Source organism: Xenopus laevis, chromosome 7L (assembly GCF_017654675.1).
Source record: "Xenopus laevis strain J_2021 chromosome 7L, Xenopus_laevis_v10.1, whole genome shotgun sequence".
NCBI lineage: Eukaryota > Metazoa > Chordata > Amphibia > Anura > Pipidae > Xenopus > Xenopus laevis.
In genome coordinates this window covers 117,708,558-117,731,922 of record NC_054383.1, presented here as the reverse complement: position 1 = coordinate 117,731,922, position 23,365 = coordinate 117,708,558, and the positions used below count along the sequence as shown (strand labels likewise).

General features: G+C 41.7%; 1 protein-coding gene across 2 annotated transcripts in view; it reads right to left on the bottom strand.

The window, feature by feature from the left end:
- ttyh1.L (tweety family member 1 L homeolog) overlaps positions 1-23,365 on the bottom strand; it is a 91,385-nt gene that overhangs the window by 45,596 nt on the left and 22,424 nt on the right. For both annotated transcript variants that reach the window (XM_018224552.2, NM_001093946.1), the window contains 1 exon segment: positions 6,526-6,698. In XM_018224552.2, the coding sequence (XP_018080041.1) occupies positions 6,526-6,698 (173 nt within the window).

Here is a 23,365-nt window from a genome sequence, read left to right as displayed (position 1 = left end):
AAGCTCAGTGGGTTAGTAAATGTACGCCAGTCCCAGCCATACGGTGCTGCGCTTTCATACAAAATATAATGAGCTCTTTTTTACATTTCTGCCTTTATATCATTTATATTTTCTGCACACGGCGACTCCATTCAATAGTCTTCTACTTTGTTACTTTTCATTTTTTAACTTTCCTTTATATTTGACAAATGGAAATACTAAGAGCTGATTGTATAATTAATGTTGCTATTACTGTGTACTAATTTACTAATGTGTTTGCTCAATTACATTAGTGGAGTTACCCACACCAGCCAATCACTACTTTTTTTGTAATTTTGCTCAGTCTCCTGCGTTAGAAAATGATGAGTACAAATGGGTAACTGTACTAGAGCACTTATATATTGTATTCTTGTAAATTTATACTTTTTTCTCTGATTGCTAGACTAATCCCATTGGGCCCAGTCCAAATTAGACTCCCCTGCTCTGGATCCATTTGGCAATGGGCAAGAGTTTGCGTTGGTGGAGCAGAGGTGCCTAATGTGTCTTAACCACTATGGGAGGGGGGGCACTAAAGCAGCAGCCTTGGTGGGCCCCCAGTCAGACCCTGATTGCAAGACTATACTAGACTATACTCTATATATAAACTATAGTCAGCATCAGTGTGATTGTTGTGAACAGTTTTTAGTTCTCCTTTAAAATGCAAGTACTCAGAAGGTCAGCGAGGTGGAGCTGTTCTTTCAGAACCCAAACTAAGTGGGAAACACTATGGATTCCCCCCCAGGCCTGGACTGGCAATCTGTGGGTTCGGGCAAATGCCAGAGGGGCTGCTGTACGGCTCCATAAAAGTTACCATATAGTGGGCTGGTAGGAGGCAGTTTGGGCCTCTGTGTACTTGGAATGACAGGGCCTATTTTGACTCCCAGTCCAGGCCTGTTCCCCCCTATAGTACTTTTGATATAGTGAAGTACTTTGCCTACATTTGATAGAAGGCTGCAGATGGACTTCAAGGTCACAAAATGGAGAAATATATATTTTAAAGGGAAACTATCATGAAAATGAAAATTTTATCTAAGCTTCATCATACTGAAATAAGAAACTTTCTAACTACAATCAATTAAATATTCTGCATTGTTTCTGAAATAATCACGTTTATCTTCACTATTCCTCTCTCAGCATCTGTTTCTCTTCATTCTGTCTTCATGCAGCAGTTGGGTGTCAGATATTCATTGACAGTTAGATCCAATATATCTTATAGGGGGGGGCTTCCTTTCCTAGCAGATGTATTAGAGCTTAGTCAATTATAAATTAATTAATGTAAATTCCAGTACAAACACAATCTAACAAAACAACTGCCTTTTGCACAAATCCTGCATGTAGAGAGACATGATATCTTGTAAGTGAGCTCTAATACATCTTCTAGGTAAAAGACCAGTTGGTAATACCCAGTCAACCTCCTATGCCTAAAGACGAAAGCATGCAGTGTGGGGTAGAGAAAAGGAGCTGTTCTTTCAGAACCACAGCCAGAGGAACAACAGGCAGGCAACTACAAATGAATGTTTCTGCAATACATAATCCATTGTGATACCAAATAAAAATTTTCTTATCATATCCTCAACACAAGAACTACATCACTAGCAGGGCTCTCCTAAGCACCCCCTCTTCTTCTACCCGATGCCTAGCTAAGCAAGAAGATATTAAACTAATAAGTGGAAAGCACACCAGATGAGTAAGCAGTCAACAAATACAAAGGCGATCCATCAAACAAGCAAGCAACCCCACTGGAGTTCAATTCCCAAGATAAAAGGATAATTTCACAGCTACGGAGGAAGATTTCAAGGTAAGAAGAACTTTATTCAATCAACCAGTGAGCAACCCAGGCAGCCAGGCAAGCTGAGCAGGCACTCATTCAGATTAACAGGTAGTCTCATAGATAAGCAGGCAATTTCTCAACCAATTAGACAATTACACAGCAGCAATTCTCCTAGCAGGCAGCCACCCAACTAAGTAGGCAGTCCTTTGGCTCAGCAAGATGTCTCAACCAAGCAAACTGCCATTCAAGTAAATAGGTAGTCATCATAAATTGGCAGTTTCCCAATTTAGCAAGCAGGCCCCCTTACTGACAAGTCAAACCCCCACTTTTCAGAGAATAGTTACAGTTGTATGGGGCTACATGCACAGAATATAAAGCTCATTTCTGTTGCTAAAAATGCAAAGGGGGGACGTGTTTTTTTAATGAGTTTTATTGATATTCAGCCGCAGTCTGCGCTGTTATCTCGGGTTCTTTTTTGACGGTTTACACAGAGAAGGCATTGTCTGAGGCCGTGAATATTTTGCACTTGCCTGAATGAGATCCCTTGTTCATGCAGAAGGCTAAGCATTCTCCCCCTGTCATTCTTTCTGAGAACATAGTTTGCACATACAGCTCAGAGCAGCCCCATTCTTGACCCCGTCCTGCCCCTTTTAACCTCAGCTGCTTCAAATGTGTCTCTAATAATAGAAAGGGGGTCTCAGTCCCACCCTTTTTCTGACTAGCTCTAATCTGAAATAGACCACGACATAATGTAGCAATGCAAATTCCGAAAGATTCACATACAGTTAAGCGAATACGGCAGGGAAAATGAAAATGGCCTGTTGAAACAATGGTTGAAATAATTGACACATGAATTCCCTCCTACCATGGTCTTAGTCTCCTCTAGCACCCAAATTGTCCCACTAATTTGTGAAAAGAACTTATTTGTGTATTTTTTTGATTCAGCAGTGCTTCTAGGAACATTTCTTACCTAAGAAGTGAAATTAAGATGGAGAAAACTTTTTGTTGACATCACCAATGGCACAACACAATATATCGGAGCATCTATGTCATTGGAAGAAGGTGTGATGGTGACCTATTTTTATGGAATGCCATGATTTGGGCATGGCCTATTTTCGTAGGAAACCTAATCAGGACTCATTGGGTAAAATTAACTAGAAATATTATATACAGGTAATACGGAGCATTATGTCTTATCCATCTAAGATTAACAGCTCTGTATCAGGACATGTACCTTTTTTCAGTGGGTGGAGTAGTGTTATAAGCCACTGCAGTTATCTGTCATGTACATCATCTTCTTCCATAAGTTCTAGCTTGCTCATGTTGTCAAGTTGAAGAACTTGCCATGTTCTAACATGGCTGCCAAGTGTATGCCATGGCAAGTCTATTGTTGCAGTCTCACTGATAAGGTCAAGGAATAGTGTTTTTACAGGTTTTACCAAGTGCCTGGCCTGCATTCCCATATAAAGTTGGTTTTAAGGTATATTGTAAAAGCTTCTAAGTTGGATGGTCCTGGTGGCACCTGAGGCTCAACCTAAAGACAAAAGTGCCTATAGTAGACATTAAAGTTTGTTAGGGTGGGGATGGCATATATGTCGTACTGGCCCATGATAGAGAGAGGCTTGAAATATTTTCATTCAGTATAATGAATGTAAGATGCTTTGCAAAACCCTAATTCCCTTAAAGGAGAAGGAAAGGTTAAAACTACATAAGCCTTATCAGAAAGGTCCATCTAAATATACCAGTAAACCCCCAAAGTAGTGCTGCTCTGAGTCCCCTGTCAAAAGAAACACTGCATTTCTTTCCTTCTATTGTGTACACATGGGCTTCTGTATCAGACTTCCTGCCTTCAGCTTAAACCTCATTGCCCTGGGCAAGAGCATGCTCAGTTTGCTCCTCTCCCTCTCCCCTCCCTTTCTACTGTAATCTGAGCCCAGAGCAGGGAGAGACTCAGGCAGGAAGTGATGTCACACCACGTTAATACTGCAGCTCCTATCCTCAACAAATAGAGAGTCTCTAGAGCTTTTTACTCAGGTATGGTAAAACATTCTACAGAATAAATATAGCATTCTAGCTTGCACTATTGCAGCTAATCTATTGGCAATAAAATGCCTCCGTAGCTTTCCTTCTCCTTTAACAAACTTACAAATCAAATCCTGTTTCATTTCCAAACATTATTAGCTTGTATCATTTAGGGATCAGATTGGCTATTATAATTTCCGTAGGCATAAGGATAAAACAAATGAAAATGAAAATTCCAAAAACCAATCCACCACTTGCCCTCTGATTTACTGTGTTGAACTAGTTTATGACACGCAGATTAAAGGCCTTTTATGATTTGACAACATGGCTGTACGATTGTTCCCCAACACACATAATTCCTCTCTAGGATGTGGGTATGCCCACAGGACATCTTGCTTCTTCTTCTTGAAAGGAAAGATCAATGAATATAAACATTATATAGATCTGTTATGAAGGAGGGAGTTAGAATAAACAGTCCTACAGGCCATGAGAAAGGGTGTACCATTAAAGGGAGAAAGGAAACCGTTTCCTTCTCTGATCTAGATGGGAACAAGGAATCTATTGTTAATTCAGCTGGGAAGAGAGAGACGCAAGACAGTCCCAGTGCCACCCAGACCCAACTAGATAAATGACGCCTTATTGAGCATGTTGTTGTTCTTCTTCTTCCTGCAATGGGTGATAGTTGAAGAGGGAGTTGAAAGGAAGCAGAACTTGACATCTAACTCAGAGTCCGCTAACCTTTTTTTACCCATGAGCCTCATTTAAATGAATAAAATGTTGGGGAGCCACACCATCTAATAAAACATTCCTGGGGGTTGCTAAATAAGGGCTATAATTGGCTACTTGTTAGCCCCATGTGAACTATGCTTACAAACTTTGCTTTAATCCAGAAATTCAAAAATAAGCACCTGCTTTGAAGCTACTGAGAGCAACACCAAAGGTCATGTTTGGATATTACCGATCTAACTGATCTCTGTCCTCCTCCCTTTAGCCAGTGTAAACACAGACACTATGCTTTTGCATCTGAGATGGGCACTTATTCATAGGCACTATATTATATTTTTATCCGCTGGTAACTGTTGGTGTCAGACAGATTCCATTCCAGTAAATGGCAAGCCACAGTTGGGCAATGTGAGTGTGTGCCAAGTGCCTTAATGCAAATATCTGATTTCTCTTAAGCTTTATTTTCAGAAATATGTATATAACTGGCAAATGAACTGTTTTGGGTAACTGACCTCACCCTTTGAACATTTCATTTCTCAGCATATTAAAATCCAAGTACTATGTGAAGGGATTTATTCCCTGGGGCTAATATATTTTAATCTCCACAGTGCTGCATGGGATTGTGATAGGTTATTTCTGAAAGTGTTTCAAGCTTTAGCAGTTATCCTGTGATAAACTAATCTCTGTTACGGCAAAACGGCGGGGTCAGAAGTCCTACTGAACCATTAGGGAAGGCAAATCTGCACTTTCTTTTCAAAGTAATTTTAATGCATGTATATAATTATAGCTGTACTGATGTGAGACCAGCGCTGTACCACCAACATGCCGGGCAAAAATTCATCAGGGGAGTGCCTGGGCACACTCATAGGCCCTTGACCTCTTTGCCCCATCTGGTCGCACCACTACTGCAACGAACAAGCAAGTAACCGGCTTGGAAGGGGGAGCTACCACACTGCCATTTTTTTTAACCAGAATTGGAACTAGGGGTAAGGAAAAGAGGCACATGCCTAGGGTGCAAAGGTGTTGTGGGGGCAAACCTCTTCTGCTTGTACTTCCCTAGTTTCTGGCCTTCTGCAAGTCTGGCACATCAAATCTCTCTGAAGTTTATGTGCTGCTGTGTATGTTGAGGGGGGCTTACCTTGGGTGCCCTCACCTGTAGGCCTGGCACTGACTCCACATGTAGTCATAAATGATATCTATGGAGTTTTTCTCACAGCTGCCACTTTTTCTCCATTTATAATAAAGGAAATTGTTTTTTTTTTTGCCCCATGTGCCACTGTCCTGATGGATACCTTTCATGGAATGCTTGCATGGTCGGACTGGGCAAAAAAAATGATGGGCCCTGGCCCTCATGGGCCCCCGCCGTCCCAGACCTGGCCCCCCGTTGCTGGCCTGTTTGTGCACTTTTACGTGCATGGGCGCATTTTTGCATCTTTTGCGCATGTGGTTTTACGTGCATGCGATTTGTTACATTTAGAGGTCGGAGGGGCACCGGGGGACTACCAGGAGGGTACAATGTGCAGCCTCAGGGAGCCCTGAAATCTCCAGTCCGACCCTGGATGCTTGGGCTTATCATTCAAAAACCCAGATTTGCATACCTCCCAACATTTTGAAACCAGAAAGAGAAACAGAAAGTTAAATTTTTTTAGACCACACCCATTTGATGGTCAAGCATCCTAAATACCATGTCCATTTTACAAAATTTGGCAGGTTATGGAAAGTCTAAACACATTTCTGGGGATTTTAGTGTCATGATTTATGTGTTATTACAGTTTTGCTAATAAAGATGAATTGCGCTTTAAGCTGCAAGTTTCTGTTCTCCCAAAAGACCTGCTTATCTTAATTAGTTACAATGGTATCTTTGCTTATTGTTACAAATGTGTCTTAGTGCAGGTGCTGAGTATTCTGGGCTCGCTGCCAAAAAGCCTCTTGTTTAATAAAATATTAGAAACGTTGTATCTTTGTTTTAGCAGCTGAGGGGGGTCACTCACCAACATATAATGACAGCAGCGACACAGCTCCAGGTGACACAGCAGACACGATGGTTCTTGGAGTCGTCATCTTCCTGAGAGGCGCAGCAGCAGAATCTGATTAAATACACGCAGATTAAGATGAGGCTGATGGCCAGGCAAAGTCCAGCAATACTGGCTAAAAACAGAAGAGCCTGAGGGAGACACAACAAGAAAAGCCATCAGGACAAAGTACAAGTAAAAATGTCATTACCATTTAAAGCAGGAGCATCAGACTTGCAGCCCTCCAGCTGTTGTACATATCTACCAACAACATCACCAGGCGGCATTAGCAGTTGGAATGACCTATTTATTGGGTTACTCATTGGCATCTTCCATTTATTTTTGATTTTGCATTGATTTTGTTTGTCCTCCAAGATTCATGTTTATTTTACTTTAGGTTGGTGGTAAAATATTGGGCTGTAGCTTGGCAGGCTTTATAATCATATTCACTACTATACAGATCTGTGAAAGTCACTATATTCTAAGCCCCAGCATTTATAGGTATGATTTGGGATTATTCCATTTAAAAAGGGGTGCTGGGAGGAATGTTGTGGGAAAAACCTTAGATGGAATAAACCATTAAAAATATACCCTAAGGGTAATGGCAGAAAGGGTGATTTTGATTCCTGAAAACCATGTCATGTGCCTGGTTCTGTTGGATTCAACTTCACTTTGGATGGGGTGTGATCCATTCCCACCAAGCTACAAAATGCTCAGAATCACACTGCCTTCCATTAGCCTTAATGTTCATCTTAAATACATTGAGAAGAAACATTCTATGTAAAGAGTAAGCAAGACCCTCATAAGCTATACCAGAGGTTGTCAGACTTCTCCTCTTTGAAGGTGGACCTTTGGTCAAGGCTTCCCTTAGTCCATAACACAGTGACACATATGAGGAAAATTTGGTGTAGCACCATTCAGCCATTGTTCCAAGAATATCTGGGACAGCAATTAACTGTCATCCCAAAGTTCACCATAACTTTCTCCCCAAATATCACCCACATTAGCCTTCAGGATGAGTCCTCCTGCCACTGCTACAGACAGGCAGCCCAACAGTTTGGAACCACTGTTCTATAATCTTTATAAGAATTATTAAATGGAACATGAACCCTAATATGTATTATTTTCTTTGTTGTTTTATCCCCCAATTTCCAATAACAGCCACTGGATTTAACTTTCTGCCTCTGGCATTGTCCCTAGCAGCAGTTAAACTGATCATCTGCACAGTGACTCTTTGGAGAGAAAATGGAAAACGGAGTTGATTTCCCGGGTGCTGTTGGACACACCCCTGTAGCATATTACAGGGGTCATATACAAACATGGTCACACTAACATGGACACAATCTTTGTGCATTGTCATGCCATTCATTTAAGCTACTTCTGACCAAATATGTTCATTGCAATTTCATAAAGTTGAGCCAAGGGAAGTTGTATCCATCTTGTCTCTTCTGTTGAATTGCACACAATTGTACCTAGTGATGCAACGAAAGTGCAGAGCTACTGCCACCCTGTATGGTGATAATTGCAGAGTTCCCACAGTGGGCTGCATCAATAGGGGCAACAGACTTACTCCTTCAGAATCATGCACAAACATCCTTTTAATGCCAAGCTGGAATCCCATTTCTGAAAATATTACCGGCAACTTACTACCAGTGTCGGACTGGTAAAAAATCCCCACGAGCCCCCCGTCCCAGCCGAAAATTCCCATGGGCCTCCACTACCAATGCAAATACCCATAGTCCCCTGCCCCAGCCTCAAATCTGTCCCCCCAGGAGCTGGCAGTTGTGGGTATCAGGTCTGGGTTAGCAGGCTCACAAGACCTGGGCCCACGGGGATTTTTCCCTGTGTCCCGCAGCCAAGTCCAATAGTTATGTGCGTGTTGGGGTTTTTCCCGACTCGCACCCGACACTGACCCATTCTCCCTCAGCCCGCCCAAATCCGGGTTCCTTTTATACAGCAGTGCCGACCTGCCCCGCCGATGACGTCACAAAAGGTTTGGGGTGAGCAGGCGCGTGGCTATAAAACCGGAAGTCAGAAGCAATTTCAGCAGTAATGGTCATTCTTAAACTTGAATTTTTTGAAAAAAATTATGCAAAAAAAAAGTGACAATTTGCACCTGAAATTGCACTTTGCATACTGCACTTGCAGTCACAAATAGCCCTTTATGCCTCCCTATCTGTGCCCTGTTGTGTTGCAATAGCTCAAAGCTTCCATGTGTCCCTGTTATTATTTTCAGCTGTTAGAGGCGATGCCGAGCCAAAAAAGTTTCAAACATTCTGTTGCTCTTCTGTTAGTCACTAGTTCCCAGCGAGCGGCTTCATTTCTCACATCCACATGAATATTTCATAAAAGAGGGAGAAACATTCCAAAAATCTCAAAAATTCTGTGCGTTTGCAGTCATTTAATAAACAGGATTTGGATGGGATTTAGCAGTCTCCTGCCCCCTTCAAAAGAATTATTATGATTGTATACAGCTGTGCACAGACACAATGAAACCTCCTGAAGAGCTTGCAATCTAATTCCTGAGACCTAGTTAAGTGTACACTGCATAAAGTACTAAGGCTACAGAACCACATCAGAACTGGTTCCTTACAGGTTAATGTATAATTCCAGCCCTGGTGCCTATAGTATTGACCCACATTCACTTAATTGCTTTGCTGGATTAACCAAACGAAGATTGTCCCCATGCATTTAGTCTTTTTTTAGACAGTAATGTGGGTGGAGCTTGAGGGAGGATCATTACACACGTACACTAATGAAATGGCCCAGCACAATGCAACAAGGACACATTCACTTCCGTTAAGATTAATTACAGTGATTCTTAGTGCAATACTCTCACTCGCAGTGATTAACTAGAAGGGCGGAAGGGTCTATTGTTATACCGGAAGGGGTCATAGAAAGTCTCACTAAATGTAGGCAATTTAGAGTCTTGTCTTCATTAATCTTCATTCTTCAAAGGATAATTGGCACCTAAGCACTGAGTGTAGTCTTTTGTATAAAAAAATACAAGGTAGTTTTAGCTGAAAACAATGTGAATTATTGTATAAAATAGTATAGTTTTATTTTACTGCTTTAAAACGTATTTTCTCTTGAAAGAGGGACCATATTGGCCAGCTTGAGTTGAGGCAATGTCAACAGATACATTGGACTTACAAAGAATATAAATACACGAACGAATGGAGCTGCTCGTTTTGCACAGGCACAAACTCAGCTTGGGAGCCAGTTAAACAGCCTGGGAATCTACATCTGTGTTTGAGTTAAGCCAATGAGCCACAAGCAAGGTTTTACACCATGGGTCACCAACTATGGTTCTCCAATTGTTAGAGCCATTGGGAATGATGGGAGTTGCAGTTCACTAACTACTACATTTATACAATCTTTTATTTAGGTACAGCATAACTACAGTATGTTGCTCAGATGTACATTCATATGCACATATCAGAGCATCACAAACAGCACTGCTGCCACATGGATGAACGGTTCACTTTATTGAAAAGGAAACGGCCTCTTTCATCCTAAAGGGTGACTTTTTGTTCTTGGCACATTATTGTAAATAGAATGGTCCCCTGAGCATTGTCTGTCTTGACCCTTGATGTATGTCACAATCCACTAGCGTCTCTTCTGCAGAGGAAACACAACACTTTCTTTGTCCTATGTCAGACATCAAATAGTCCCCCAAGATAAAAGGGGAATTAGTAACCCTAGAGCATGGAGCTAAATACTATCTGGACCTTCAGGGTGGTGGCACACATAAAGATTCGGGGGAGATTAGTCACCCAGCGACAAATCTCCCCTACTTCGGGTGACTAATCTACCCAAATGCCTTCCTGCCGGCAAGAATACGAGTGGGATGGCGAACATTGCCGACGTTGCCTCCCGAGGAAACTTCGGGGGACTTCGGAAATAGAAGCGATTCATATGGCATCCCGATGAGAATTTGTATTCTTGATGGTGGGAAGGCATTTCAGGGAAATTTGTGCCTGAAGAAGAGAAGATTTGTCGCTGGGTGACTAATCTCCCCCGATTTCTTCACGTGTGCCACACTTTTAGGGTGGTAGCACAGTGGAAGATTAGTGGCCAAGCAACAAATTGTCTCCACTGCGGGGTGACTAATCTCCCAAAAATGCCTTCCCGCCGGCAAGAATGTGAATCCCGGTGGAATGGCATACGTTGCGCTTCGGTTTTCTGAAGTCACCCGAAGTTGCCTCACGTGCCTTCAGCTCATGGCACACATGTCCTATTTTTCGATTGTCTGCATTTTGTGTTAATGGTGGATATCTTTGTGCTTAGACATTTTAAGACCTGCTTGGTGAGGACGAGAGGGCTTCTTTACTCTCACTGTGCAGAGTGTAATATTGAGCTTAAATAATTATTTTATTTCTTCTAATGCAGTATTTTTCCCCATAATGCCTATTGACACAGCATGCTGAGGGAATCCTGAAATTTCCTCCAAGTTCTGGGTGGCAGTAGCTCCAAGGTTCACCAGCATCAGTGGGTAAATTTGCAAACAATTCAACAGAAGTGTTTATTGAAACTATATGAAAGCGCAAGTAGCAACTAATACCTTACAGTTTGTCACTGTTAAAGGTAAGGATGGTTTGTATGCAATACTTGGGGAAATTTGCTTAAATAAACCCAATAAAAAAGATCCAGAAAACCTTAGCCAACAACTAATTTTGAGATCCAAAGAGTAAGACTCTTTGGGTCTTACTTTTGTTAATGAGTAGAACTGTTTGGGGGAACAGCATCATGGACAAATTTGAGTTGAAAATAAAGCCAGTATGGGATACAATGAAGACTTCATAGGTGACCAGAAATGATAGGTTTTAATTTCACCATGAACATGCTGTAACTACATCAAAGCAAGTTTAATAAAGAATTTTATTGCATATGCATCTAATGTTTCCAGTGATCTTTGACAGTCAAAATATATCACACTTGTTTTGTTACTGTATCTCCCTGACATGAAGACATGAGTTGATACAAAATGACTACTGAACAATTTTCTGCCTGAAGCCAATGCCCTTGACACGTCAGTATCCCATTAAATTGAGGCTATGGCAAAATCCATTTCTCTTCCATGATCAAAACAGTCAAGTTCTTCCACTCTCATATCTGCAAACCCATTCTGTATGGACATTGCTTTGTGCATTTGGGAATTACTGTGCTGAAACAGGAGAAGCCTGTTAGCCAAGTAGGAAGCAATGAATAGTCATTATTGTCATTGTATTCTGTTGTGGCACCTGGGTTGGCAATGTTGTCTTGTGGTGCTGGAATGCTGGATTTAATTCCACTATCTGCATGACTTTGTATGTTCTCCCCAGCCATGCAGGAACCTTAGAATGGAATGTCTAGCTGCGAGAAAGAATTTCAGTAACAAAAAAAAGAGGAACAAAGTGACTGGGAGAGAGAATGGGAGCTATCAAGGGTGGCTAATGCCTGCTCTGAATCAGTCTTGGGATGTTATTTAATGGCATTCCTAGAAGTAAGAAAAGACAGAAAGGTCACTGCCAGAAATAGTCTGATAAATGCAGAATGTAAATAAGACAAATGCGGCCACACAAATATGTTCTTGGGGCTGAGAGTAATTCTTTGTGAAACTGAATGGGAGTAGTGAGAAATACGTCATGTACAGTATGTCGGAGCCTAAACCCCCTTTATTTCATGTCACTGCCTGTCAGTAAGAGTTAATCTTTCCCTTTCTGAGTCCTGCTCCTCCTATCAACTGCTTTCATCTGTTTCTGAGTCAAGCCTGTGATCCTTTCTGACCCAATATAAGTAACTGTCACCAGACTCATCTGCCTATCCCCCTCTCTCTCCATCTACTGTGACGCTGTTAAGATCACTTCTCAATAAACTTCATTGTTTCTCACTGGATCCTTTGATGAACAGATTGGCTTCCTCCAACATTCTTGTTATATATATATATATATATATATACACACACACACCATTTTATGCATCCTATGTCCTGCGTTTGTCCATATGATCATTTACGCCTGTTGGGTAGCTTCATATTTACAGCCTTTCTGGCTCTGCAGTTCATGTCTAGACTTATCATTCGATGTATTTTTTTTTTTTTGAATTTCTGATCTACAGACCAGCTGACCCAGTTTAAGAGGTTGAATGTCATTTCTAGGATATCACTCATTTATATACCTGTACATTGACTGTATATTCTCAGGTGGAAGAAGTCACAGTCACTACATCCAGTTCCTGAAACGATATCTTCTGCTGCCCGCAGTATTTACACTCCCAGGGGAAAGCTTTAAAAACCATGGTTCCTATTTTACTCTTCTCAATAGTCCAAGGTTAGCAGATAGGACCACACCAAGTGAAAACAATTTGCTCCTTCCTGCCTACAACCTGTGTAGAACAAATGTAGCTAGCTTTTTGGGGTTAGAATGATATTGATAAAAAAACAAAATGTATTCACAGAAGATACAGAAGAGTTCCTTGTATATTACAGAAACCTTGTAACTACCTCCCAGGTCCCCTACCCAAGGCCAGAGGACAGAACAAGCTAGCAAACGGTGAATCTTGAATATCATGTTTGGATAAATAACACCTAGACACCAGCTTCCTCCTATCCAGACTATGTGGACAACTTGTTTTATTTCCAATAGGGATGCACCGAATCCACTATTTTGGATTCGGCCGAACCCCCGAATCCTTTGTGAAAGATTCGGGCGAATACCGAACCGAATCCGAACCCTAATTTGCATATGCAAATTAGGGGTGGGAAGGGGAAAACATTTTTACTTCCTCGTTTTCTGACAAAAAGTCACGTGATTTCCCTCCCGCCCCTAATTTGCATATGCAAATTAGGGTTCGGATTCGGTTCGGCCAGGCAGAAGGATTTGGCTGAATCCGAATCCTGCTGAAAAAGGCCGAATCCTGGCCGAATCCCGAACCGAATCCGGGATTCGGTGCATCCCTAATTTCCAAACCAAATATTGAATATATAAAGCTACATCCCGAGGGACACCTACCTAGTTGACTATATAAAGGGAAGTTGCCAGAGCAGATTTCCAATAAAATTAATATTATTCCTTTTCCAATAACCCAATCCCATACTTTGAGATGTAAAAGTAAATGGGTGCTGAGCCATAGAGAAGACTATATTGCTGCAGAAAAATATACAAATATTTACTGCACCCAAGCTCACCCTCCAAAGGACTATCCCCCCACACTGAACTAAGGTTAGAAATATGCCTACACATTTGGCTGTTGTATCTGTCTGAAGGTCTGAAGAGCAACCAATAGACTGATTTAGATCTTCTGAAGTCTGGATCCATCATACCCCAAAATATTCACGGCACAAGTTGGAGAAGAAGGGACCACCAACAACGAGAGAAGGTCAGAGAAAAGAGCTATATGGTAACTTATTTTACAAATGTATAACAAAATGCTATTCTAGTAATTGTACTGCAAAGCAACGCACTGCATATTGATTTATAGTCACAGTCAACAAAAAGTTCAAATATACAAAGTATTTTTCCCATTTTCCCTTACTTGACATTTAAGTCTGCTGCTGAATATTTACATTGTACAAGCTGCTACAGCATGCTGATTTCAGACATTTTTGCTTTCATGAATTCTTTGTAGCATGGGAACGTATCTTGCTTGCCTGTAATAAGAAGGTTGTTCTAATGAAGTGCGAGATGCCCGCCGTGGCTTATACAAGACTGGCACTTACTGCCGCCCAACCTGCCTTTCCTAGAACAATGTGCGTAGGAAAATGATTTACCCAAGCAATGAATAGAACATTCACTAGTCTAAAGCAGACAACTGATTGAGATGTTGCTTCTCCCATTAATGAGTCAGTAGAAAAGGTCAGATTGCTGCGTGATCTCAGTGTGGTTGTTATGGTGCAACATATATGTGCTTTGGGGAGGAGGGATTCCCAAAGAACTATTAGCAGATCCAAGGGCAGGCTTTGAAGAAATAAGTAGCTAAGACTGTAAAATGGGTAAAGATTTTAAAGAAAATATATGCTTAGAGAGGGGGCTGTAACTGCATGTTGGCGTGCTCCATAGTGAATACAGTAAAGAAAAGAAGATGTAATGGGAAAGAGACGCAACTTTTGCACAGTGTGTTTAGTTCACCAAGTCAATCTCAGAGAAGGGGGCTTTAATATCCATCATACTGGCACAGTGTTTTTAGTAAGGCAGGAAGATGTCATGATTAGGCGCTTTAACTGTTCAATAGTATGTATGCCTAGTAAGGCAATATGGTATCATGCAAATAAAAGGCATACATCTATGCTATTGTGCATTAAATAAGGCAAGATGGTGTCAATATGAATAATTATCAGAAATATTCAACCTGTCAGGCTGAAGGCTGCAAGTCTTGCATTATGGGCCCCGACAAATATTGTTTTGCCCTGGATCACACCAGCAGAACAGACTGTCTTGCTTTAAGCTTACAAGAAAAAAGGTTTTTATATGGATGACAATAATGGACAAGGAAAATTCCCCTGAATACAATGAAAGGAATACATGTGATTCTGGTGAGGGTAAACACAGCAGTGTCCACACACTGGGAGGCTGGCCTCACTTTCACTGTATGTGCCAGACTAGAAGTTTGGCAGGGCATGAAGCCATGATGGGGCCATACAAAAGCCCACGACCAATGATAACAACTAGTACCATTTCTGTACAACCCTTGGCTTATCCATACTATCCCTACGCTTCGCAACTACTCATCTCTATGGATGGGATTTTATTTTCACATGGCATTGACCAAAAAAACTAAATAAGGTCTTAATGTTTATCTTTGATCTGAGACCCTGTGGGACATGTCCTTCTGGTTTTCTGTAGGCTAACCAATTCACCCTGCTCACCACTGTAACCATAGCTTTCACCTAAGGTGCCACTGTCTCCCAGGCTGCATGGCCACAAACTTCACTAACATCACCCTTATGTCTTCTATTATGCTATAATGCCAAAAGAGAACATTGCCTCCCAGCCAAGGGCACATGGTCTGGTTTGATGTCATTGCTAGATTGGTCTATAATAGAACTTTCCAATTCAGAGGCTACACCTTTGGTTTACTCACAACCTATATACTGTAGATATGGCAGATTTACTCGAGGGTGAAGTGGCTAATGCTAGCGCCAATTCGCTAGCGTTACCGCCCACAGGGACATCGACCAATTTACTAATGGGCGCAGGCGTCACTTTGCGAGTGAAAGAGATAGACGCTAGCCGTCATTCGCACTCTATCACCAGGCTACAATTCGCTCTGTTGAATGGACGTTACTCCACAAATTCAATGAAATGCGGATTTTACTGAATGTTACCTCTTTCGCCAGACTTGCGTTCACCAGCTCAGATCAGGTGAAGTGAATTGGAGTGCATAGATCTTCCTCAATCTTACATCATATTTTCTAGTGGATAAAGCTTCCAAAAAACGCTGGCGTCTTTTCCTTTTTTCAGAATGATATCCTGCAAAATTCCTTACATTTTTTTTGGGTAACCGGCTTCCGCCATACATTTTCTTACATATGGAAGTTTAACTATACAGTGGGCTCATGTGTAGGGCATTATAACAACTCTATTTTCTTTATTAAGTTTCCCTGGACTTGAGTAATGTAATGTATTTGCTGCAACATATACGTCCATTCAACTTTAAATTTCCCACTTTATGCAAATTATGCAAGACCTATATCGAATTTGCGATAGACAGAAATGAACGCTAGTGCATCTTTGCTTTCAATTGCTCGCATTGCCGAAATAACGCTAGCGAAACGTCGCCAGCATTCAAGCGCCCATGGCGAAATCTGGCATTCCAATGAATTAGCGTTGTCTGAGCGAATTTTCACCTGGCGAAGTGTATCAATGGGTGCGAAGCGGTTGCTGGCGAATTTTCACCCTCGAGTACACTCATACACTCTACAATTAAGACAGCAAAGCCTTATAATAGAGAAGCTTGAGGGACCTTGAAAAGATTTTTCTGCATTCATAAGTTAATTGGAAAATTTAAAAAAATGCCAAAAATATACTACATCCCATTTGCGTTAATATTCCTCAATCAATATAAAAATCACCTATGCCACCATTCTAGCCCTTAGAGAACGCCATCCAAAAAATATGAGAACCCTTTATTGATCTCCGGCCTTTGTGGCCACACACAAGCTGGATATCCAGAATATCCAGAATGTCCCCAAGGCATATCGTTAAGATATGTACACAGTTTGTGTGGCTGTTCAGACTGCACTGATCCAGTTGATTTTCATGCAGAATTAAAACCAATCATCAGTTTGGCTTGATAGAATTCGTGGAAGGGCCCAGGCTTTTTTTTTTCTTAAAAAAAAACACTTCATTTTATAGACTGTCTCCTTGTGCTGCAATTAGGACCAGCGGTGGGAAGCCCATTTTTTACCCCAAATCTCACGCAGTTTAATCTTCTATCAATTAGACATTCTTCTAAAAAAATTTTATGTAGCCATAATATTATTGTTATTATGAACTTCAGGCAATCTGACAAAAATGCTGTCCATCAGGGATGTCTTGAAACCTGGAGCCTTCTGCTTTAGGGCCATTCCCAAGATCTCCCAGTCGTATATTTTCCATCTGTTGAGCTTTGGCCTGAACTTGGCCTCAACAAAACCATAGCCTCTACTTCACCTCCTAGTTTAGAACTATGTTACAGATGTATAAATATTGCTGTAACAACTATGCCCTCCTAGGGTGAGCAGTGTCATGATTAAGGAATTTAGGATCTACAGGCTTTTAATCTCTGTCTTGTCCCTCTCCAGGGATAGCCACATTATTATACTGAACACCGCATAAAGCAAATACTTCTGCTTGTGCTGCTCAGAGTAAAATATTGTCTTGCTGTTAAAATGGTGATTTATTTTCTGCTTGTCGGGCTGGATGAGCGATTTCCTCTGTTAAACATTTTGATTTGTAGCCCCATCTCACAGCTTGATTTGTAACAGAGCTTTACACTTAAGCTGGCCATACACGGGCTGAAAAAAGCTGCAGACAGACTGAGTCGGCAGCTTATTGGCCTATGTGGGTTCCTCCAATGGGCTTCCCTGCCCGATATCTGGCCATAAGTCGGGCAGATGCTGATCGAGCAGGGTTAAAAATCCTGTCGCATCACGGCTGCATCTGTGCGTTGATGCGGGCCTGCAATCTGACCATCCATATTGGCTGCATTATGAACCGATCGTTGTGCCCTAGGGTCTACGATCGGATCAGCCCGATATCACCCACCTAAATATGGGCATATCGGGGAGAGATCCGCTTGTTTGGCGATCGTTACATGTATGGCCACCTTAAAGCAGAATTCAACCATTTTCCAAAAAAAACCCTACCCCCCCACCCCACGTAGACTCCCCTCCTCCCCCCAGCCTAGCTGCCCCCAGGGAAATGCCCCTAACTTTATACCTACACCGCGCGCGCAGATTCAGGCATCGGAGTTCCACGCAGCCATCTTCCGGGTCTTCGGTAAGATGAGTGGGAGACAGACAAAGCAGCACATGCACAGTTGGAGTATTTTACCGGTCTGCGACAACTGCGCATGCGCCGAAATGTACGGTAAATGCCGAAGCACCGGAAGAAGACATGGAGATGGCTGCAGTGAACTCCGATGCCCGAATTTGCGCTGAAGGGTAAGTATAAAGTTAAGGGCATTTGCCAGGTGGGCAACTAGGCTGGGGGGGAGGAGGGAGGGGGGCCTAAGTGCGGTGGTGGGTAGAGGTTTTTTGGGAAAGAGGTTGAATTCTCCTTTACGGATGTAACTGCCGCTCAGACTGAGACAGCTGAACAGAAGTCTCTAGGGGGAAGCAGGGATAACAGTATTGTTTACACTAGAGCTGCAAGATACGGTGTTTAGTCGGGTTGTTAAACAAAATGTAAATCGATAAGAATAGTGAGACAAAGAAAATTAATTAGAGAACAACCATTTAGCATTTGGCTGAAACAACAGACTGCAAGGATGTCATTCAGAGTTATTGCAAAGGGGTTAATCGGTTAGTATAAATCACGGCTGATACAGGACTACAACGCAGTGTAAAGACTTTGCAGGGGTCGAGCCTTTGTGAACAAATTATATAAAACTGCCTGCAGAATAATCTCCAGTGGTTTCGTCTGGAGCAGTAATTGCCAACCAGTGGCTTGTGAATAACATGTTGCTCCCCAACCCCTTGGATGTTGCTCCCAGTGGCCACAAAGCAGGTGCTTATTTTTTAATTCAAGGCTTGGAGGCAAGTTTTGGTTGTATAAAAACCAGGTGTACTGCCAAACAGAGCCACATAGGGGCTACCAAATGGCCAATCAACACACTTATTTTGTCTTAACCAGGAACATTTTTAATGTGTTGCTTCCCAACTCTTTTTACATCTGAATGTGACTCATGGGTAAAAAAGTTGTGTACCCCGAGTCTAGATTAATGACTGCACCCAATGCAATTACATCAGGGATAGCTTAAAGGCAGTGAACAAAGAGCCAGTTGGAGGGTGATGCACTTTGAAGTTCAACAACAGCCACAGGGCTACAGGTTGGGCATCTTTGATTTAGGTTGAGTTTTCTTTGGAACTTCTTTAGCTGTGTCCCTAATTGACCTATGTCCTCCTAATTACACAAAGTAGACATCAGTCAGCATGGGGCCCCCAAGATGACAATTTTGGAAAACCCACAATAGTTAAAGGAGAAAGAATGACAAAAATCCATCTAGTCCCTGCTTTAAACTAAGACTGCTCTTCAAAATTGGATAATAAATAGTTCAACATGATAGTATCTAAGTGCCTGTGGAAGGGTGGAGTCAAACCATAAAAGCTTACGGGCATTCACATAATAGGCTCAACGTGAGCATCTATTCAGCACCATGGGAAGCACATCTTAATATTATTACAATGGTAAATGAGCCTCAGTGTGTTCTATTGTACATTTAGTGCACTTCAACCCCTCCAGGTGCACTTTGTAAGCAGCTCATGCAATGCAATTTGCTGATCAGGTCAATATGTGTTTATTGAGTGTGGGTATGGATGTGAGGTTTATCTTCTTATGAAGAACTAAATAATCTGTTTTATTATAGCTAAATATATGGATATACACACTCTAATTCTGCATATTGCTTCTTAATCCAAATAATTTTTTTCTCTCGTTTTTTTTTCCAATATGGCAAATGCTTTGGGTTTACAGGAACTACACCGCGCCAGATTGCACCGCTATAAAACATTCAGAGGCACCATGTTGCTTAATGGCAGTAGTAATCTTTTCATCTCAGTGGTGCTTGGAAAGCCTGAATACAGAACTCAACTAGACAGACAATTGGCATGGGAAGAGAGAAAGAGGCTCTGGGACAGCAGGAATCTGACATGAGGTGAAGGCAGAAGAATAGGAGAGCGAGAGAGACACAGACTGTAATGTGTGGGAAACTGGGGGGAGTGAGAGAAAAGAGAGCGCGCTAAACAAACAGGGCTCGGGAAGAGAAAATTAGAGTCAGTAAGGGGGCGGGAGCAGGAAGGACTATCAGGGAACGAGATGCAGACTAGAACTGGTGCAAAGGGTGGGAACACTTCACTGGTACAAGAGATGAAATCAAGGACAGATGTGCTAAACCCTGTTCCCAAGGATCCTCCTAATCACATTATGTGTGGGTTCCCAATGAATGTCACATAATATATACATTGTTTATTATTCCGCTCAGCAGCGAGATAAAGATCCCTCTCTGGGTTTTTTCCTTATGTAGGATTTCCAATAGTAACGGGCACAACACAGAGAATTCAGCCTAGTTCAGTATAAAAGGAAATGCAATTGTAGACTTGCATCCATGGGTCAAAAAAAAAAAGCCCTTGCTGGCGGGGGAGGATTTAGCTTCCAGATTGAAACCAATGCACAACACACATTGTGTACAGGTAATGCTATTATGCAGAGAAGTATCTTTTTATATTGTGACCTGAGTTAAGTAAGTTAGGGACCGCCATATGGGGTTTACCTTGACGTGGTATGGTGGCTTCTCAACTTTATGATCATAACTTTGTAACTAAAAACCCCTGTTTTGTAAACATATGCACTTGCATTTATATTGAATTACTTATGAGACAGGGGCCCAGGGAAGTGCATTGTATGTAGCACTTCCCTTATACTTAAAAATATATTTTGTATTAGCCTTAAGAGTGCTTCCACCGCCCCCCCTAGATTTTCCATGGGTCAAGCCAATTTAAGAATATTAGGTCATTATTTCCATAATTAAGGAGAACTTGGCATTTCCTGGGGCTTGACAAAAGCCATTTGTTTTGGACATATCAATTTCTTTTGGGTATGACACTTCTGTTCACAGTGCTCAGTGATGAATGCAGATGGTATGAACTGGTGGAAATATACATATAAATATTTATTTATGGTATGGGATCAGTGATGGGCAAATTTCTCCTGTTTCACCTCAAAATTAGCGAATTTCCTGCAAAATTGGTGAAACAGCAAAAAATTCGCTAAACGCCGGCGACAATGCCTACACCGGCGTCAATTCTGACGCGCATTAAAGTCAATGGGTGCATATTAATTGTCGCCGGCATCAGAATTTGGAAATTCGCCGCAAATTTACACATCCGGAAAACTATTATCCAGAAAGCTCTGAATTACGGGAAGGCCATCTCCCACAGACTCCATTTTAATCAAATAATTCAAGTCTGTAATAAAACTATACTTTCTGCTTGATCCAAGCTAAGATTTAATTAATCCTTATTGGAGACAAACCAATCCTGTTTATTTATTTAACAATTTTTTAGGAGACTGAAGGTATGGAGATCTAAATTTGGGAAAGACTTCTTATCCGGAAAACCCTAAGTCCTAACATGCTGGTTATCAGGTCCCATACCTGTATATACATAAAATTAGTGCTTCTAATGTAAAATCACAAAGTCAACAATTAATGAACCAGTTTTGATGGGCAACAGCAGAAATACTAAAACCCTTATGGTGGCCATACTTGATAAGATCCACTTGTTTAGCAAAGTCGCCAACAGAGCAGATCTTAACCTGATATGCACACCAAAGGCAGGGCGATATTGGGTAAACCCGACCATTCGGCCTTAGGGCCAAACGATCCGATTAAAAAGAAAGAAATGGGCACGAGGACCGCATCAACTAGCCAATGCAGTCCTCAGTCGCAAAAAAAATCAAACCCGCCCGATTGATATCTGGATGATTTTTGGCCTCATATCGATCTGGGAGACCCGTCAGAACGCCCCTACACGGGCAGATAAGATGCCGAATTTGTCTAAGGGCAGAGACAAATTCTCTGCCCTTCGAGCTGGCGGGAAGGCAGTTCAGGGAGATTAGTCGCCCGAAGAAGAAGTGATTTGTCAATGGGCAACTAATCTCCCGAAATAGCAGCGTGTCTGCCCTTAAGGACTAATATCGGCAGCTTTATTCTGCCAGTGTATGGCCACCCTTAGAGCTCCAAATCCTAAAGAGCAGTGCCAAGCCCTTCTAGCAATGCTATTGGTCAGCCAGATTGGTAGTCGGAGAAACAGATTGGATCTTGCAGAACATATATTCCCCTAAAGGTCTCATGGTAGCACAGGCCCTCTATATGATTCAGTTTACGGATGGCAAAATGCTCAGATCAGCTAAATTTGTCCCAAAATGTGGGTGGTCTGTTTGGACAAAGATCTGTTCATTTGAGAAATGGATCTTTATATAAATGGCCAACTTTAATCTAAAGATACAAATCTCGAGTTTACCTTATAAAATCCTTGGTTTTTGCTTTTCTTTCTCTTGGCCTCACTGCCACTCGGAGAAGAAGCTTTGACTGATTCCTTGTTTTTTTTAAAAGACACATGGAATTAAAAATAAAAGATAAAGTAAAGAAATCGGGCCATTATCTCCATGGCAACCAACATGACTGGAAGCATTAGGATTTATTCAGTATATGGTATAGAGCTATTCACTAGTAGCATTGGCCTAGTTTCGCTTTTTTTACAGACTTTTCTAATCTGCTGCATCTTCGCAACTGTATTTCTGCTTCACAGATGGCGGAAACATTTTAGCACTGACACCATAAATAGAAGTTCTTTCTATTGTTAAGCCCTCATCTTAAAACCATAATCTTAAAAGTCAAATCATCATAATCATTTCATTTAGAGCTGCCAGGCAGATCTCCTGCAAACGAGGTCCCCTTGCCTGTTTATGTCGGGAGAGTAAACACATTGGGGCAAATTTACGAACCTCCGGAAATTCGCTAGCGATGGCTTGGCTCACAGAGCAACACTTCGGCAGGACAATGCTAATTCACTAAAATTGCGTCCAGGGCGCCAAATGCCGGCGAAGTTGTGTTAGCGTTACTGCGCCAATCGAAGAGAAGTTGCTCTAGCGTTGCCTCATTTGTATATGGCCGGAAGTTAAAGTACAATGGACGTATATGTTGCAGCAAATACATTACACTACACAAGCCCGGGGAACCTTAATAAAATAAAATAAAGTTGTTATATTGCCCTACACATGAGCCCAGTGTATAGTTTATGTGCCATATGTTAGGAAATGTAGGGGGGAAGCCATTACCCCAGAAAAAATTTATGCTCTTTTGAAAAGTCGCCAGAATTTTTTTGGAAATTAAAACATTTTCAACAATTTTTTTACGAAGTCCTATCTACTCTATTGCACTTCGCCTGGTCTGAGGTGGCGAAGGCAAGTCTGGCGCAAGAGGTAACGTTCAGTAAAATCCGCATCTTAGTGAATTTGCGTAGTTATGTCCCTTCACCAGAGCGCAAATTTGCCAGGCGTTAGGGAGTGAAGTACCGCTAGAGTCTATCTCCTTCACTAGCGAAATTACGCCAGCGACCGTTAGTAAATCGGCGAAGTAC